The sequence below is a fragment of the Cinclus cinclus genome, chromosome 6, assembly GCF_963662255.1.
Source record: "Cinclus cinclus chromosome 6, bCinCin1.1, whole genome shotgun sequence".
NCBI classification, from domain to species: domain Eukaryota; kingdom Metazoa; phylum Chordata; class Aves; order Passeriformes; family Cinclidae; genus Cinclus; species Cinclus cinclus.
The window spans coordinates 15,650,413-15,671,377 of record NC_085051.1 but is presented as its reverse complement, the minus strand read 5'-3'; the positions used below and the strand labels follow the sequence as shown (position 1 = coordinate 15,671,377).

At 39.0% G+C, this 20,965-nt stretch overlaps 1 protein-coding gene across 1 annotated transcript in view; it reads left to right on the top strand.

The window, feature by feature from the left end:
• The window catches only part of KCNQ1 (potassium voltage-gated channel subfamily Q member 1), a 327,765-nt gene that overhangs the window by 99,749 nt on the left and 207,051 nt on the right, over positions 1-20,965 (top strand). Inside the window, exon 13 of the mRNA XM_062494734.1 lies at positions 687-807. Within this exon, the coding sequence (XP_062350718.1) occupies positions 687-807 (121 nt within the window). The remainder of the gene's footprint in view (positions 1-686; positions 808-20,965) is intronic.

Here is a 20,965-nt window from a genome sequence, read left to right as displayed (position 1 = left end):
CTATAAATTCCTTTACGGTCATGTAACCCACACCAGTGGTTTTATTTATATGCAAATATTGTGGCTTCTCTAACAAATGTTGGGGCCATGTTGGAAAAAGCACTTGATGTTCTTAATGTTAGTATCTGACAGAATTTCAGAGCCTGAGTTTAAAAATGAAAACTGTAACACTCTCCCTGATTTCTTGGATCTGTGAAAGTGATGATCTGCAAGTAACTCTACCAGTAAAACTTTCAGCATCTGAAGTTTTATGAATCAGCCTTCCCAGTAAGAATCTCATCTGGGATGAACTGGAGATCTTGCCACCTGTCCTAATTCTGAGCCCAAAGATGAGGTGGCCTCGTGCCTTAGTGTGAGAGGGAACCAGCAAATTGTCTCTTAATCATGCATGAAGCCCTCCGTAGATATATACAGATTGTGAATGTTCTAGTGTATCAGGAGAATGAACAAAAGCAAAAAAAAAAAAAAGGGAGTAAAATAATAGTAATCTTCACCAGAAGTTCAAATGATTTGGGCAGAGGAAGAGTTAAAATTTTGCTTTTTGTGAGCTCTGTGGTACGTGCAATTTTGGTAGCAACTTTTGTTTCCGATACTCTTTTAAAACGCACAGTATTTCAGAGTTAGGTCCAAATGAGCAGCAGTCAAGTGCTGTTGCTTGAACTGTCATCTGCATGTTTTCTGCGCAGTGAAAAAGAGCCCGGCGTTCCTAGATGTGAACACAGGAGCCTTCATCAGGACCAGCAGCTTTGCCGATGAGCTTGACCTGGAGGGCGAGACACTGCTGACCCCAATAACTCACATCTCACAGTAAGTCCAGGCTGCTGAGCTGTGCCTTGCTTGACCCAGACAAGAGAAGGCACTTGAGGTGGGAGGAGCTGGTAGAGCTCAAACATCTCTGATATTTGCGTCAAACACTTCACCGTGACGTATCCTGTTGTGAGTGCCAGTAAATCTTCATGCTGACCTAGACAAGTTCACTTGGTTCTGACACAAGGCTTTAGTTTTTAGCTAAAGTTTTTAACTCTGGGCAGCTGGTAGCCTCAAGATTTTTACGTGGAGACAATATGTGGGAGTACTTGCCAGGTGAAGGTTGTCTTATTCCCTCCACCATTTTCCGGTGGAATTGCTGTAAAGTGCAAATTTTGAATACCACTTTTATGAAATACAAGTCTCAGCACTTTCTCTAATGGTCAAATTATGTTCTATATTGCAAGAAAAGCTCGGATCATCATTATCGCTTTGTTGTATATTAAAAAAAAAAGATCTGAAATAGGCCTGTAGGGGGTGGATTTTGGTATTTTCCCTTTTGGAAGAATATTTTTCACTTGTTTTTTATGCTAAAATGGTATCTTCAGGTTCTCAGAATATTAAAAAAAAAAAAAAAGAGTTGCAGCAGATTTTTCTTTTAATGCCTTTAAAAATAAATCTTCTGTCACCTAATACAAAATCCTGAAAAAATGATTATTGTCTGCCACAGTAGAGATGTGTTGCAGTATATCCTATAGCAGAGGAATGAAACAGTTCCCCTTCCCCCCCCCAGAAATCTGAGGATTTCTGCAGTGAAGCCACAGATGAAAATTCTTGGCATACTTGTATTTCTGAGGTGCAAAAACCTGCTGCCAACTTCCAGGCCTTCTTCCTGTACACTATTATTAGCAGAGAAGCACAAAAATACTTTTTAGAGGCATTTTGTAAGAGCACTTACTAAAGAAAAAGAAAATGCTTGGGTGCAGTCTTCCCCAAACAGAGGTATTTGCATTTTCATCTGATTCACCTAGATGTATATCTGTTAGTAGGCAGAGGATTTAGGAGACTTGTATTCTGGAAGATTTCTTAGTAGTACAGGCAGGAGGAGGAAGTAATAAATTTCCTCAAGTCTTAGACAAGAACAATGGAGCAACAAAACCAGATCTAGATGTTTTCTCTTTGCTTTTTAAAAAGTTTAATTTCTATCAATAGTGCAGGGTTTTTTGTTTTTTTTTTTTTTTTTTTTTAATAAACTTGGGTGCTAGGAATTTCCAATTATCCTTTCTGATTCAGGGAATTAGTTATTTCTTATTGATGCATTTCACAAAGCACTCTATCGTCTTTAAGTCCAATTTGTATAGCAGGTGAAATTTCTTTTTTATTAACTATTTGTGGGTGACCTTAGAATACAGGTAGTGTGTTTCAGATGAACAACCTCAGCAAATTAACACTACTGTCTTTCAGTAACTTGCCTTTTACTCCCCTAATTTTGGTTGTAACCTTTGTTGCAATTTCCCTGGATTGCTCTAAGTCATGAATGGTGGGACAGTACAAAATGTGTCCCCCACACATTTGAATTGAGTCTCTGTTAGGGAGGAAATAGAATTCTTTTAAGACTTCTGTTTTAGATCAAAACTGAATGAATTGGGTAAAATGTAAAACTGGATAAAATATTAATTTAAATATGTCTCTTTGAATCATGGGTGCCCAAATGTAGATCCTGAGAACTGTTTGCCTGGAGGTGCATTTACTTTGTATGCAGTTAATTAAAAGGTCTTAAACAGATCAGCACCAGATATGAGGGTTAGTAAAAAAGTTAGTGAAAATCTTGTGTTTTTTAATGCAGTCCCAAGTTCTTAACAAAATTAGAGCACCAGCGATAGTATAGGCAAGTCAAATTATGTGTGCATATATCTAGTTTCAGGTCTTAAAAGCAATACATATTCTACCAGAGAAACAGAAACACAAAGACATTTCAGAATTGGAAGCATAATGTAAAACACTTGATCTGAGGATGCATGGATTTGGGATTCATGGAACTATCCTGGCCAATTAGATATTTATTGCAACATGTGCATTAACTTACCCCTTAATCACAGAAGGGTGAGTCCAGAATGAACATTAATTTTTGAAAGTCATGAATACATGAGTAAATTTTACATAGTTAATTTGAGACATGCAGCTGGAAAGTGCCTTTTGGCTGACAGTATGAAAAATACTCCCTTGTGACAGATATGTCAGAAGAGTGGGGCACCTACTGTGGTACTGAAAGCAAACACTTGGCATCCTTGTGGTTTAAAAACCCACCAGGCTGAGTTTTTTTTCCCTCACTTGTCCTGGAAAGTAAATACCAACTCTCAACCCTTGTGGTAAGGGGCTTAAGGCTTCTAGGCCTAAAGTCCCCTTTAAATTAAATTTCAGAGCCCTGCGTGTTTATGCAAAAATTGTACTCTTTTGGTAAATGTAGATGCATATTCTCACTGAATTTAATAGGACTGGTTCTGTGTCCAGTAATAAAAATGCAGGGCAAGGGGGGTGGTGGGGGGTTTGCAGGACATATGTCAGTCTGTATTTTAAACCTGTTTTGAAATAAATGTTATATTTAATGTAGCCCTACTTCTGTGGAATTGCTCATAGGAAATCTTTCATCAAGAAAGATTATCAGTTAACCACTATCAGTACACCTTTGAGGAAACTAAAATAATAATTAAAGGACATTGAGGCCTGATGTTCAAATAGGACAACCTATAAAATTGTCTGTGACAGTTTAAAAAATGCAGTACATGGCATGTTGTTTGTGATAAAACTTGGCCCTTCAGTTTAATGCTTGCTGCGGTCTGTTGTGTTGTAAAAGTGAAATAGAACACTGAACTGCAGCAATACCACCCTTCTCCTCTAGACTTCTCACTGGTTTATTTCTCCCAATGTGTTCCCAGATTGTCTCCTATTCTGTTTCACTGTGTTGGCTCTTTAGTTTTATTTGCATTTTAAAGCAGTGGGAAATCGATGCTACTTGTAGCTGAGCCTCTGATACCAAGAGGCTCTTGCCCTGTGTTTGTGTAATTGCTTAATTTCAGCATTAGGGTGGTTCCAGCTGACTGCATGTATTTCTGGCTGTAAGCATTAGCTAACATGGCATATTTGTGATCCTGTTATTGTCTGTATCAAAATAACAACAGTTCTTGATGTTTTAATGACTCTTTCCCAGATGTTTCATGTACCTCGTAACTGGAGTGGTTAAAATGCGTTTAATTAGTTAAGTGTTGGGTTTTTCTATTTACATTGAGAATAATTTTTTCCTGCAGTTGACACACTGATGTGATCTTAGATTTTATACAGTGGGCTTTCACTTGAAGGAAAGCTTTACATTAAAAACAAAAAGCATTTTATTTTTCTTATTAAGTGTATTTCCATCCTGAAAGCATTGTGCGTTGAGACATTTTAAAAGTAAACCCTTCTTTGTTAAACAGTGTAATAGATGTAAGAATTAAGCAAACAGATTCGGGGCTTTTTAATAATTTCCACACTGAGAGGACATGATAACAGATAGATGTTTCTGAATGATTGAAATGGATTCTTTTGATTGTTTTGAAATATTTGAGGTTAAAGGTGCTGGTAAACACTGAGTGCAGTGTCCATGGTGCTGCAGTTACCACGGTCTTTTGTTGAAAGTAATGTTTTCTTTCTCTTTTCTTTTTTATTTTTATGAAGTGTTCTGTGTTTTTATTACCAGTATATAAGTTGTTGGTGAGAGATACAGCCACATTGCCTAGAACAAACAGTGCAGTATTTGTCTTATAAATCTCTCTTTTCTTTCGGATTATCAGTGAGTAGAAACCCTATTTGCTTTGATTTGCTAGTCGTATTGTAAAAGATTCCTGCTTTTATCTTCTTCTTCTTCTTCTATACCAAAATGACCTTCTGAAGTCTGAGCATATATTTCAGTTTCACTCTCAAATGGGCCAGATGGAAGAGTTGACTTCTGCTGTCACAAGAATTCCCTCTGAAATGTTGTGAACAGCATTTAAACCATTACTTCCACGGGGTCCATTTTATCATTAATGACAGGGCACATTAGAAGAACAGCAGTGGTAGCAGCTATGGAAGAACATCTTTGAGTTAAGACCAGAGCTTAATGTTCACCCATCTCTGGTTACTGTCACATGCCATTATTCCAGTCATTTACTTGACTTGCAACAGGAAAGGCTTCAGTGCTTGATGGACACTGGGCAGCATCCTTTTTCATTCTGCATGTTTCAGTGTGTTGTCAAGCTCCCTTAGGAAATCTGCTTACAATCTGCTGATTTAATAGTTTACTGAAAAGGGGGGGACTGTTGCCCTTTGTTTGGTATGGAATAGCGTTATTATATCCTGTATTTCTTGTTAAAAAATTACAGTAAACTTGACCATAGAAATTGACCCTAGAACTCTGGATATATCAGGAATCTAATTGTTTTATCTATTTGGCTTCTGGAAGACATTTGAGGATATGAATTGCCCCTAAATCTGGTTTATCTAGAAGTCAGGAAAGTTCCTTTTTCAGCCAAAGACTCCAGAATCATTGTAAATCAAACCACTCTAATGATTTCAGTGTCATCAGCACATTCTGATTTCTTGTTGCTGCTTGTATGGGAGAGCAAAAGAGCTGTAGTAGTCCAGTCCTAAAAATGGCTAACCATTTTTAGCAGTGATCAGTGCAGTATGGTCATCAGAGAGAACTCAAAAAAATCTCTGATGTGAGAAATTATTAGTTTGCTGTTAGCCCCAGATGTAGGGGGCTGCAGAGCTTGTATACAGCTCTGGAGCTGGGTGGCTGTAGCAGAGCAGAACATCAGCAAACTTCTCTCTTAAATGTTGAAAGGCAGATGGATATTTTACTATGTTCATCATGGTTTATAAGAACTTTATTTCTGGCTTATGAATATTGATACTAGCTAGTGGCACTGCCAAAACAGCCATGGTGCACTCACTGTAGCCATGAGCTAATAGTCTGGACATGGTGGACTTCTGTGTGCAGCTGCCCGGATTAAAAATCCCCATAAACTCTTCCCTGCATCTGGAAAGTACCGTAGCTCCTGCAGTGCTGAGACAAATGTGACATTAGCAGGTGCTGTTGCATCTGGATATATTTACTTGGCTATTCCTATGCCTTACCTGGCAGCCCTTTGAGCTGGGGCCTGCTCTGTGTTTGTATGATATTGAATAGGGGGGATCTCAGTGTTCAGTACAAACTATTCCTGTGTCCTTCATCCAATGTCCACAGCAGAGCTGACTAAAGTTGATTGACTGTGTCTTCACAATACAGACAGTTATTTATAGTATTTATTTTTATATGTGGATTAACCTGAGATATGCTGAAGACTTGTGCTGTTTTCATGGTGTCTTATTTCACCCTTGACACTGCACCCTTGAGCAGCTTCTGACAGCGCAGTCAGTGGTGTGGTGAACATCTGTCCCATGTGGTTACTTGCCTCTTTTATCTTTAGGGAGAAGTTCTTGTGTACTGTGGTGGGTGGTTGCTTTTGTCATAGATTAGATAGAGTGTGCGGTTTATGTCTATAGCTCTGAAGACCAGAAGGGATAATCAGATTCCCTTTGATCCCATAAAAGGCTGTAGCGCTCTGTCAAGCTGCAGCATTACTGTGCTGTGTTCTTAATATGAGCATAATCACATAAAAGTCTTGTATCAAAGAATTAACAAGATGAAAAAAATTCAGGCAGAAACCTAAAGTTTTCAATTTTGCCTCTCCTCTTTTTTTAATATGTTAACTTTCTTTTTTTTTTTTTTTTTTTTTTTTTTTTTTTTTGGAAATGGGAGTGCTGTGCTGTCATACACTGGTGCTGCTATTTGCCAAAAGTCAAACAAATACCTTCTGTGTTAGAGGTTGCAAACCTGTATGAAATAAGACCCTCATGGTCTTTTCTCCTTTACCACAAATTGTCACTGATGCATTCAAGTGAAGTGCAGAATTACTGTTTGGCTATTTTATGTTACTGACATGGTATAAAAGTAATGTGTTGACTTTTTCTAGTGTACAAACTGTCTAGGCAGAAGTGAAGATAGCTTAGCTATTTCTTTTGTGTTGCAGATGAATGTTGCATTCCTTGGTCTCCAAGTGCTGGTTTACATCTTGATTGATGTTGAGTAATTAAACCAGACTCCAGCTGCTTAGTGACTCAGAAGTACAAGGCTCCTGTGCTGTAAAAAAAACAAGCAACTCCCCACTTACTAACTTTTTATCATTGTTTACTTTGTGCATCATGCAGAATGATAAGTGCAAAATCTTTATTTTTCTTTTAATTTTTAGTGTATGGGGAGGACAATAAAAATATCCCACTTTTATTGATTATTAAAAAGGTTAAATTTTTTATCATTGTCTTAATTCCAGAATGAAAATTCAAGACAGGAATCAAATTTTTCTGTTACAAGGATGGAGAATGGCTTTACTTTTTGTTTAGATATGTTGAACATGCCAAAATAAGTTAAAAACTTGAACAATTTATAGTGTGTGCACTTTTATCCAATAAAAAGGATATGTTTAGCATTTTGTTAATGATGCAAAAAGTAATAGTTTTTTACCAATGCAGTAAAAAATTATGAAGTTGTGAAATTTAGTACTTGTAAGTAGCATTTAGATTGGAATGCTCCGAAATTTATGGGTAACATTATGCCCACAGATGCTGCATAGACTGCTAAATCTGTGTAGCAAGTGTACTGGATCCAACATTACAGCTTTCCAGCAGGAAAATCTGGTATCAGTATGAAGTTGTAGGAATGCCTGTCAAGGTCGAGGCTGGTGCCAGCCAAGAGACAAAGTTGACCACTGAGATTTATTCCATGTGCAAATACAAACTAGCAAATTAGCATTTTTTAGCAATTTTTTTATTCTGATACTGGTCAAAATTTTAGTGTCTATTAAAAAAAAAATTCTTTAGTGAAAAGATGGTTGCAGATGTGAGTGTAGTTATGGGTATCCGAGTCTGTGCTTGAGGCAGAGTTGGAAACCAGCAAGGAAATAGTTAATCTAATGTGTTTTTGACCTAATCATCTAGTTCCAGGCTCAGCTATCAAATCCAGGCATGGAACATTATGGCATTTAAAACCAATAGTGCACGTGACCTTTGTGTTTTAATACTTGGATCACTAATTTTAATAAGATCTTGTTAGAGCATCTTTTGTCATAAAGTACACTTGGTTGGAAAAGTGGACACCAACAGCTGGTTTAAATATTGCTGAATAGTGCACCAGAATAGCCATGCTAAAGGAAAATAACTTTCTGTAAAGTGTTAATGCACAGGGAAACAATTCCAAGAGGTGTAAATGGGTTAGTTTACCTGCATCATACTGTAATTGTACAGGAAATTGCATTATGTACCATCTGTTGGTAAAGGTGACCTGAAAATTGCTTGAATATGTTGTCAATACATTCTTCTTATTAACTTCATTCACAGTATTCTACCAAGAAGTTGTTGTGGGTTTTTTTCATGAACAAATGCTGGTCCCAGTATGACCAGTACCCAGTTCAGACTAAATGTATCATTTTCCTCTTGCTGTACTTCTCTGGAAATTAACTTAGAACATTGACACATTATACACTTTCTTCTGCAGCTGCTCTTTCTGGTAGCTACTGATTATTTTTTTCCAAAGTTAAAAACATGGCCAAGTGTGATTAACACCCTAATGATATAGCAAAGCTTACTGCAGTGGAAGGTTTTGGTTTAAATATTTGCCAAATCAATAGTAGAGCTGTAAAGTGGGGAACTCTCTGCATCATCCTGGATGCTGGATGTGTGAAGTACAGCATGCATGGCCTTGGCACTTGCTCTGGATAGAAAGCTCATAGGAGATCATGGAACTCTTAATTGAAATTTGTTTTTATGTGACTGCAAGGATAGAAAGCTCATAGGAAATCATGGAACTCTTGATTGAAATTTGTTTTTATGTGACTGCAAGGACTGAATATAGTCATGATTTCACTCAGGGTCTTGAGGACTTTGTTGTCCACATGTGTAGAACTGTATGTTCTGTTTTACTTCCAGCAGGAAGTTCAGCTGGGAAAAACTAATGTATTTTCACTGTCTTGTAGACAAAATACCTTAAATATCTTACACTAGTTGTCAGTGTCAAACTAAAGCTAAATACTGACCTATTGCATGTGGTTGTGTTTTGGTCTGTGTTTTTTCTCAGGTTCCTGTATCCCACTCAATTCTGTGGTTACTGAGTACTTTTTGGGATAAAAATAAATACAGAAGCTTGTTATTGCTATATCCAGTTACTCATTTATGTCTGTCTTTCCCAAGGAAAACTGATGTGTTTGTGTTCATTTTCTCCCTTTTTTCTTCCCGTGTAAAATTCAGAATATAATGTCAAAAGGGAAATGGATCAGAAAGTGGTAGCTGGTGGGGGTTGTCTGTCCTCATGTCCTTTTGATTAGGGCCTTCCTAACAGCCAAGCCTCATCTCCTGTGCAGCCAAGTGTCATTGATACAGGAATGTGACTGTTCCTGAAAAGGGGACTCGCTGAGTGGTGTGGCTCCCAGGGACTTCATCTTCCAGGAATTTTGGGCCCCTAAAAATTGCAGCCTTGAGAACAGAGGCAGAGAATGTTCAGCATGACACAACATCCTGCAGAGAGCTGGTGAAGTGAGCAGAGCGCAGCAGAAATGTAACATTCATTGCATGAGTCTTGGTTAACCAGAGGTTGTGAGGATGCATTTTGTAGGTGCAGTGTTTTTTTGAGGGATGGCACTTTCAAGGAGGCCAATTCCATAATCCAGACGGTGTTTGATTGGAAAACACTAGGTGACACCACAAATGTTTTGTGGTCATTACAGAACAAATAGGAAGGGCAGTGAACAGAAATCTGAATCTTGCATTACTTGAAATTAATTATTTGTCTGTGTCTGAGAGTAAGTTCACTTTGTTGAAAATTTTATCGTGTAGGCAGTGAAACTCATTATCCTCATGACTTGATTTTTTCTCATGTAGTGCAGCTTCTAATTGAAAAAACAGTTGAGCCCTTGTATGTATTTTTTTCTCCTAATCAGTGCCTATTTAGGCACTGTCTATAACTTGAGAACAGCTCATAGATTCCAAAGTCATACCAGGGCTGCTGAAAATATACTACCAGTATGTATGTAATTTAATTTATTTTACTTTAAATAAAAGCAAACAGTGAACCAACAACTTTATTTTTAAAGGATATGATTTTATTACATATATAGGTTATATATATATGTATATATTTATATTTTTAAAATAGTTCCTCATTTTTACTTGATGATAGAACCCCAAATTATCACAACATTCCTCACTACAGTGTAAAAGACAAAGTATTTATTTTCTCTTCCCACCCTATACTCTTTGCTATTTTTAAAACTGGGCAACATATAATGGCTCTTGTCATTTCCCATCCTATAAAATGAATGGGTAATGCAGCAGGAACGGGAAGTCAGGTGCCTAATTAAACAGATGTTACAAAACTTCTTCTGTGTTCTAACTGTGATAAATACACTAAAAAGTTGACATGCCACTCATTATTCTTGATTTTTAATTACTTAGAACTTAAAAATTTTTAGGCTTTGTGAGAAATGTCTTTATTTGGAAGGAAAGGTAAAGATTTGCACTGTGCTTTGTCCTAGAGGATTTGCACTGTGGTTGTGTATAAGGAGCCTGTGCCATGAACCAGAAGGTAGTAGATCAGAAATAGCTGTGTTTGAGTCCTAAATTGGGTGCTGGGATAATAAATAATGGGGGGATGCAAGCATAGTATTTATTCTTCAGTGAATTTATAAAGTGTTCTCAGTCCATCTGCTTTTTATTTTAGAAACCTAACCCAGCTCTGCCTATGTAAAAATTTCAGATGCTAATTTTGAATTTTGGGGGGGAGTTGGGGCTGGTTAGTTTTTGGGGTTTTTTTTGCGTGGGTGTTTTCTTTTTCTTTTTTTTTTTTTTTTTTTTTTTAGGACCACCCACATTGGGGCACCTGCCAGGTTTTCTGGGGTACTTCCTGTACTCTGCAGGACTCTGAGGTTTTCTCTAAGTGTGTGTGCTGGGTCTCATCCATTCATCATTATTACATCTTAATGTAGGTTTCAGGTTTGCTAAATTATGTTAAATCACTTCCATATTGAAACACATGAATAATTTTAAATGACTGCAAACAGCAGGATCAGATTATTAGAGCTCTTAATTGTTTCTGTCTTTTTGTCTGAAAGCTTGAAAGCTTTCAGACTTTTGCTGTGAGTTATGAACTGACAAATAATGTATACACTAGACCTTGCAGTATTTCCACCAATAGCGCATCTGAGACATGCTACAACTAGGAACTCATTTTCTGAGGGAAGCACAGTTTAAAGGTATGAACTTGTCACAAAAACAGTTCAATATAAATCCTACCTAGTGGAGCTGTAGCCAGTATAGTTTGCAGAAAAAATGAGAGAAGAATGTATTCAAAATTTTTTGAATGGCAGGAGTCTCTCATTTGTTAATAACTTTTTTTTTTTAACGCAAGCAAAGTGTCCCTGTATCAGAAAGATACAAAGATAACAAAAAAAAAAAAAAGAGAGGAAGGGAGGAAGGATAAAAACAAGCCAAGAGTCAGAAATCTGAGAATATTCACATCTGAATTGCAAGTTTCAAGACCAGGTACTACCTGATTAGGCAAGGCATTTGTGTAGACTGCAGAACATATAAAGCATGCCGTGGAGCAAGGAGATCAATAGCTCTACAGAGTTACACTTTGATGGAGAAAACATTCAAAGTGCACATGGCAGTAGTGACAGGTCTAGTACAGAGACTGATAAAAGAGGAGAGAGTTTGGGCAGTAGGAAAACACAATGAGTGAGAAAGCTGTACCTTGGTTCCTGGCTTACCCTTATCCCATCTGTGCTTCCTTTGGTCAGCTCACTGAAAGGCTGGAATGAACTGGGTTTGGGGAGGGTAGGAGAGGAAGGGGACAGGTCTGGGGATGCTGTAGAAAAGCAGATGGGTTGTAGGAGAATGAGAGAGAAGGAAAGAGTAATTGAAGGATGTAAGCTTCGGTGAACAGGAATAGCCATATCAGCAGTGACAGAAGGAGGAAATGAGCTGAGGATATGGGAGGAAAGTCAGCTGATCTTGGTGATACCACTGGATGTGTCTGTGTTTGAAATGTGATGCCTTTAATTATGTTGGCAAATTGGTGTGTTTCAGACTCAAATCATTACAGTTGGCTTGATGGCTGCTTCTTTTTTCTGGTATTAAATTTGTGATGCTGTATTCTAGACACCTTGGTTCTCCTCTAGGAACTATGTGGTTGTATGTTCAGAAGCGGTAACCCCCAGGAAATCAATTCTGCCATTTCTTAGCTCCTAGGTCTCCATACAAATAATTTGAAAAGTGAATGTTTGTGCTGTATATGTCTGTGTGCCCATTTGGACCATTAAGGTCCTTTGGGAATTTTCCCTTGGTAATAGAGTTTGTTCCACATGTTGAACCCAGGCTTCTGTGTTCAGAGCTGCCAGTGAATCCCACTGGGTGTCTGACCCAGCGAGCTCAGCCCACAGTCTTGTTATTTGACTTCATTGTATTCATTTCATAACTGAACAGGGCCACCAAGGTGATGAGAGGGATGGAGCACCTCTCCTGTGAGGAAAGGCTGGGAGAATTTGGATTATTCACCCTGGAAAGAAAAGGCTTTGAGGTGATCTAATTGCAGCCTTCCAGGACCTGAAAGGACCCTATAGGACAGATGGAGAGGGACTATTTACAAAGATATGTAGTGACAAGACACAGGGGAAAGGTTTCCATATGGAAGAGGACAGGTTTATATCAGATGTTAGGAAAGAATTCTTTACTGTGAGGGGGATGAGGCACTGGAACAGGTTGCCCAGAGAAGCTGTGGATGTCTCATCCCTGGAAGTGATCAAGGCCAGGTTCGATGGAGCTCTGAGCAACCCAATTCAGTGAAAAGTGTCCCTGCCCATGGCAAGGGGTTTGGAACTAGTTGACTTTTAAAATCCCTTCAACCCAAGTCATTCTGTGTACCAAGAGACTGCATAAAGAAAACAGCCTTTGAGATGGAAAAAGCTGTTTTCTTTATTTCTTTCTTTTTTCCTTACGTTGTTGATAAACCTGACAGTGATTTAAGATCCTATCACTTTGGAATTGTGCAGTGCTGTTTTCCAAATTGCTTTCTATCATCCCTACCTTACATTTTGTTTTTTCATAGTTTCAAGAGCTGTACAGCTCCAGTTTCATACTTTAAAGACTAGCTTAATTACTTGTTTTAGTGGTTTTTTTTTCATATTAAGACACGGGAAATAAGTTAGAGATGTGAGAAGTCACACTTCTAATCTAGTTTGGCACAAGGGGGCAGTCATGTTATACATGAAATTTTCCCGACTTTGGAGTTACTCAGCCATGGGTTAATAGGCAACTGGGGGACTAAATTAGCATTGTAGGGTGGCATGAGTGCAGTCTTACATTACAAAAGGTTTCACTGATGCTCCAAGTAGAGTGCTAGAATTTTAGGAAAGATTTATTTGTAATCTTTATTTTGAAGAGTAAAAACACCCTGAGTGTGTATGATAAATTGTTTTAGTCTTAAAGGTTAAAAATACATATATATGTGTATATGTATGATAATGTAAGTGTTAGATGAGATGACTGCAGTACTTTCCACACTTGTCACCTACAGACTCAAGTGTTAATATCACCTCAGGACTGTGAAATGAGAGGAAATCTAAACATAATATATCTTTTAAAAACTCCGGATACAAAGGATTTTAGTTGGAAAGCGTACTTGGTTTAAAAGTTGTTGATCTTTGAGAAGGATTGAGTAGGACATTTCTCCAAATCTCTTTTGGACAGGAGATAGGACAGTGCTCAGGAAGCCTTATTTCCATCCTTCTGAGGCTGCTCCTTGCATTCCTAAATACCAGTTGGGTGGTGTTCAATACAATTACTGAAGATTCAGTACAGTTACTGTGATCAGGGTATATAGGGAAGCATTAGAACTTAAAGTTGGCCAGGTGAGTGGTAGTATTTTCCTTCAGTCATTCTTCTTTGTGTTTGAATGATCCAGCTATTCCCAGTATGATTTTGAAACTGTTTGATTTGTCTTGCAGTTGATGTTGCATGCGCACTGTGTTCCAGAACTATAGTCTTAAAGTAAGGTGATTTTGTTTTTAATCTGTCATGACACATCATGTATAAGTCTTGCAGCATAGGTCTTGAGCACAGCTTTGCACGCAAGTTTCAAACACAGGTCCATGGTGAAAATAGATGTCAGAAGAGAATGTAGGGTGGAAAAGAAGTTAAGAAGAGAGAACACATATTTAAAAGCTGATAGACCTTTAGTATTTCACTGCTGAACAAGGCTACCTATAGTATGCTGTCACTTTAGCATGTCAGAATCTCCCTGGTTTCTGGAAACTATTAAAGGAAAAAGGAAAAGCACTGGAAAGAGGAGACAACATGTTATAAATGGTGCTGGAACCACTGAGTCCTCAACTGGATATAAATAGGGTGTAAGTGACTCAGAGGGATGATAATCCTGAAGTTTATGTTGCTATCTCCTAGCATGTTTCTCTTGAGGTTGTTATTGTAGAAACTGTCTTTTTCCTTGGAAAATTATGATACTTGAGAAGTTGCATTTTTAAAATTTTCTTTATCATGGCCCACAACATTTTTCTATGTATATTACTGGGGACTGAATAATAGTTTCAGCAGATACGGCAGTTCAAATAAGTGAATTCCTATGTAAATAAAGATACAGGTATACTCCACGTGAACAATGACATTGTGAGGGAGATGGCTGTGACAGGCTGTTTTCTGAGCCTTGTTTGCACTTCTTGTAGTAAGCCAGTATCTTTACAGCCATTGAATGACTGACACCTGGAGACAACCCCTGTCTTCCTGATAATTTTTCTGTTCTTCTTGACAGGTAGGTTCAGATTGATTTAGTGCGACAGTTTGATGGATGTTTGAATTCAGGGAATGAATATTTTTCTCTCATGCCCAAAGTAGTGAGATTGCACTAACCTTGAGCTAGACGTTTGCTCTTTCAGCACCTATCTGTCTGCTTCCGATGTGCAATTTTGTATGTTCTACTCCAGGTTATAGAGGGGAAATGTAGATCCAGCAGCTCTGTTTGGGACAGATGGGGAGAAAGGTACTGCAGCAGTTCTTCGACAATGTAAGGCTTAGAGTATTGGGCAAAGTAATTAATTTTTCTGACAGCAGTCAGTGGGTTTTACTTATGTCCATTAAAGGACAAAACAAGTGCAGTGTACATGAAGCCTGAACTTTTTTTTTTCTTGAAATTGCATCTTTTAACAATTTTGTAGGAATCTTTCATTGCCTCTTCTCCAGTACTTGTTCCTCTAAGGTGTGGCATCTTTTTCGATGCATTTATGAGAGGGGGGAAGTGCTGCTGCCTTATGGACATGGAGGTAAGCTGCAGAGTGTGCTAATTAGTCTTGGTTTATTAAAGGCAGTTGATACATTCTTAGGAACTCTCCTATAAGGTTGTTAAACTACATTTTCCTTCAGATGTAAATAGTCAAAGAATATTTCATCATCTTGTCATGAGACTTGGCAAATCCATGGATAAATCAGGAGCTGTATTCCTTTGTCCTTTTTGTCCCTTCTTTTCCCCAGAAAAACAAAGTATATAATTTCATTATCTGTCTTGTATTTTTAAAAATAATTTACATTACCTTTTTCTCTTGTAAATCTTTGTTATAGGACAAAAGTTGTCAAAGTCTGAAGGATTAAATTCAAAGTGGTAGCATGTGTATTTTCTGAAGTTCAGTTTTAACTTTGGGCACAGGCTCATTTATAATCCCCATTGGACAATACGTTTGTTCTCTTCGACAGTTGAATAAGGGGAAAAGACATCTTGAAAAATGTGTTCCTGTCCTCTTTTTCTGTGTGCTTTTCTCTACATCTGTGCTTAGCAGAATCCCTCAGGGTATCCTGGATTGTATTTACCAGGAAGAAAGAGTACCTGATTAGACTAGCATTACTCCTCCTGATTATGGTGTCATCAATTAACTTATATGACTCAAAAGTGAAGCTTGCCAGTCATTTTAAAGCTCTGGATAATGAAATTCAGGAAGTTTGTTCCTACGGCAAATTTCTTCAACCTTTGTTTAAAATAGTATAAAATAACTTCCTTCAATTGGGGAAATATACTGTTGGCAAAAGGCAAGGGCAAACTCTTGAAACATTAGAAAACATGAGTCTGTCGAATCTGACAAGTTAGAACTGGTTTCTCTGCACGTCCAATAGTAGACAAATGGCATCAGTGTAATAATTAAAGCTTAATCCATTAGTCATAAGCTATTATAAGTAATTGCGACTATTGCAGCCTATGACTTTAGCTTTTCTTACCTTTCAGAGTGGGGCTTTTCCCCCTCCTTAAAGGAGGGGAAATGCCTCAGTGCTTTTGAAGGGCTGGTAGGACAGCTTGACAGTTATGTAAGCAGCTGTCTGCAGAAATTCATTAAATGTCTGATTGTGCATAGCCACGTCTGACCCTCGGTGTCCTCCTGCTGAGCCTTCCCCCTGCCAGCTACCTTCTCATCTCTGGCTTATATTGTGTATATTCATTTACAGGGATGCAGACTTCAGTGGTCTTCCTCCCAGCAAAGTATGGCATGATCCCTTTAACTTTGTGGGCATGGGTTCACATTTTTCTGTGAAATTCAAAAGGAATTTGGTGTCTAAATGGTGTGGCTTCGCAGAAGAATGAATATAGTTCCATACACGTTTGCTTCTTGCTACTTTTCTGTTTGAGGCTCTTCCATTTTCTTAGGTGATGTTCTAAGAGATCCAGAAACTGAGGGTTTTTTAATGTCCAATTTTATCTGATTCTGTGTTTGAAAGTACTGGTGTTTACCTGGCAATTCTAATGTAAATGAAAGCTGGAGATTTTTAGTATTGCAAGGGGTGCTCATCAATTCATATATTTGGAACTGGTGACTTCACATCTTATGCTTATTCTATTCTATGTTATATCCCTTTTTCCATTTCCTGTATACAGATATTTCATGTTTCAACATCATTATTTCATTTAGTTTTGTTCTTTAAATGAAATTTCATCAAGACTCCTAAAATGGATCTCACAGCTCATGTGTTTCTTTACCTGTCTTAAGAAAAATGTAGGGTACCTTCTGGCTTCTGTTAAGATTTTTAACAGTTTGTTTTCATGGTTTGTTTTGGGTTTCTTTAAAATAAATAATCCCCAAACTTGGTTGTATATGAGAGACTGCAGAACTAAATCATGCAAAGATTGGAGCCACTGGACTTAACAGGGTTTGTTAGTAACCTAAAAATATGCTACAATTGAAAGTTTTTGGGAAGCATTTTCTGAGATAAAGTATGGTGGAGCCAAAACGGTTTTTTTAAGGTTTCAGAAAGCTGCTTTCTGCTTCTTCTGCCCTTGTAGCTGCACTGATAATTCTCTTTATTGCTTCAACTGAATGTTGTCTCATGCATTTTATTGGAAAATAATTCTGGTCTTGACCATCCCATGCTTCCCACAAAACAGCAGACACTCTCAGCTGAGTGGGCAATTAAGCCAAAGGAAGAATACACCACTTTTGGGAGTAGCTGTCTTCTGAACATGTAGCCCCCAATTTAGGTAATTGGTTAAGCATGCACTTTGAGTGCTTTCTGAGTGTTAATAGCTTCAGTGGAGGTAACGTTTTGTTTAACATACAGCATGTGCCTGCATGTGTTGCTGAATCAGATCCAGCTGAATCCCTGTAAATGATCAGGGATTAAAACTGAGATTCTCCAATTCTCTTGTTTGGACTATGTCTGCCAACTATGAGCCAGGTTGAGTAATCATAGCATTGCCAGCCTCGAAAAGGTCATAAATTAGTGAGGTAGGCCCTGCTGAATCACAAGACTTAAGGAAGTATCAGCATCTCTTTTTAACCATTTGTTTTCATAGCCCTTTGGCTACACATAGCTTTAAGCTCTTCTGTAAAGCTAGAAGACTTAAAATTTTGAAGGTGTTCCCATAAATCCTTGAAGCTTCAATCCTTCAAACTTTTTCTGCAGTCCTTTCTCTTGATCTGTATGTAATCTTTCTCTCTCTCTCTCTCTCACACACACACACAACCCATGTCTTTGTTTACTTTCATCACTCAAAGAGAGAACACCAGATTGGTTGATGGCTTCAGAGAGGGAGGACAGTTCTGATATCCTGGAGTGTTGTCAACTAGCAGAAAAGCTTTATTATTTCGCCAATTAAAACAACTTCTACTATAATATTCTGTCTGCTTTGGCTGATACATATCTATAATTTTAAATCTATAATGTTTGTGAGCTTGTCTCATAACAAATATGCCAAGAATCAATAGTGGTTGTTTTGTTGCCTGGGAAATTCAGGCAAAAGGCTTCCATTTCTGCAGTGGTGTAGCAGGAAGTATGCAGCAGAAGTCAAGGGAAAAGCCACAGCTTGGCCCTTTGAGCTGGGCTAAACTGGAGGATGTCCGAGCCCAGGGTCAGTCAGAACCCAGGTCTGTGTCCAGTGAGGACACTTCACCCTGACATCATGAGTGTGTGTATGGATAAACGTGTATGTTAATTTACAAACTCATTAATTCAAGTGAGCACTTCCCTTTTTCTACACCATTTATTCCTCTCTGCTTTTAAGCTGATTTGTGCTCCTTAATTGCTCTTGTACTTTTGGCAGCACAGGTGCCTTTTGTGCAGGGAAACCTGATTCTGCTTTCTATCTAATCTATGAGTTGGTTTGCATTTTGTTGATATTATGAAAAAAATTTCTGCAGTGACCTATGATGACCTCCTCCCCCCAGCATTTTAGAATCTTTGACATTTTCTGCCAATATCTATTTTATTTAATCTAGAAAAAGTGCGTCTGGTAGGTTTGTCCTTCCTTTCTACTTGGCTGCAACATGAGATGTATATTTTGCATTGCTGCCATAAATTGTGGTTCGTTTATTGATAACTTCTACTTAAAACCTCTGTGCCTTGCGTGCATGCTCACAAACACACTCACTTATTTCTCAGTGGGAAGTACAAAATGCATTTGTGGAAGCCAGAGCTGAAGTGTTTGTGGACTCAGCCCCAAGGTAGGCAGAGGGTAGCTCGTTTCCCACCCAAATCCCGAGGTTTGCTCTGCATTCCAGTGCTGTGCTGTGTGTTTGTCGTCCGAGCACAGACACATGTTCAGTCTAGCAGCTCCTCTTTCAGCCAGTGTTTGAGCAGCGGTTAAAAGAAGATGCACTCATGTGGAAAATCCTGGCAGCAGGCACCCTGGATTGTGTTACAGCAGCTGTCCTCAATGGGAAGGCATTGATGTTTACAGTGTGTGTTTTTCCATGGAATTTTGTTTGTCTGCCGTATATATACAACACAGGCTATTCTTCTCTGTGATGTGTTTTTCAGTGCTTTATACACAGTGGTAATATTTATATATTAAACGGGAATGCAGATGTAAGGCAGACATGAGCTTAAAAACATTCACAATTAAAATGTCTGATATGTAATAACTTAGATTAATCAGTATCTTTGAAACAGACAGAAAAAGGGGGGCAGTAAAAAGCCTTACTGATCTGAAACATGCCATCTTCAGCATAATATTGAAAAATCTTGGTAAAAATAGTAAATGCTTTTTAAAAGAACCTGTGAGACAACAAATTAATCAGTAAGTTCTTTTTGATCAATAAGAAGTCAGGTTTTGTTGCATGGAGCCTCATGGAGGTGGTGTAATCAGAATTGCAAACTGTTTAACTGACAATAACAATGTTGGATGTCTTGATACACAATGAAAAACCCTCTTTGCATTAGTTTTCCAAAAATATAAATGTAGTGTGACATCACTTTTTCATAGATATTTTTAGTGGGTTTGTCATTTCAGCACCTAGGCCATAACTGGCACAAGTATAAGATGATGTCACTTCTGCTTCTGTCATACTTCTGTTTATTTTTAGGGGAGGAAATATTTTTTGGATCTTTTTCACTTATTGAGGTCATGGAATTCTTAAGGCTGGAAAAGACCTCCAAGATCATTAAGCCCAAGCTTGGACCAATTATCACCATGCCAACTAAACTGTAGCACCAAGTGCCATGTCCAGCTATTTCTTAAACAGCCCTAGCACAGTGACTCCACCACTTCCCATTCCAATGCTTAACCATGCTTTCAGTGAAGAATTTCTTCCTCATGTCCAACCTAAACCTCTCCTGGCACAGTTTGAGGCCATGTCCTCTCTCCTCGTCATTTGGTACCTGGGAGAAGAGGCCAACCCTCAGCTAGTTACGCTCTCCTTTCAGGCAGTTGTAGAGAGTGATAAAGTCCTGCCTGAGCCTCCTTTTGTTCTGGGGTAAATATCGCCATCTTCCTCCACTGCTCCTCACAGGATGTCTTCTGGATGCTTCCCCAGCTCTGTAGCCCTTCCCTGGACTTGCTCCAGCCCCACAATGACTTTCTTGCATTGAGGGGCACAGAACTGGACACAGGAATTGAGGTGTGGCCTCAGCAGTGCTGAGAACAGAGGGACTATCCCTGCCCTGCTCCTGCTGGCCACACCACTGCTGATCCAGGCCAGGACACCCTTGGCCTTGCTGGCCCCCCGTGCACTGCTGGCTCATGTCCAGCTGCTGTCCCCAGCACCCCCAGGTCCTGTTGTGCCGAGCAGGTTCCCAGCCCGTGGCCGTGTCTGGGGTTGTTGTGACCCAGGGGCAGCCCTGGCACTGGGCCTGGCTGACCCTCACCCCGTGGGCTCAGCCATCGATCCGGCCTGTCCAGATCCCTCTGCAGAGCCTTCCTGCCCTCAGCAGCTCAGCACTGCCACCCAGCCTGCTGTGTCTGCAGCCTGAGGATCCCTCCTCCAGAAAACTGGCAGAGAGATTGAACCGGACTGGGACCAGCACCGAGCCCTGGGGAACACTTGGGGCTGGCTACCAGCTGGATTTAACACCATTTCCCACCACTCTCTGTGCCTGGCCATCCAGCCAGTTTTTAACTTGGCAAAGAGTGCACCTGCCCAAGTCATGGGGTCCCGGCTTCTCCAGCTGAATGCCATGGGAGATGTACCAAGCATTGTACTGAAACGTGGGTAGACAAGATCCACAGTGGGCTTTGCGTTGTTTTCCAAAGCCACACTTCAGCAAAATGCTTTGGTGTGCTTGCTCAAAGTTAGGCAGCTGTTGGCTTGTGTAGGATTTAAACACTAGCTTAATTGGGATTTAGAGTATT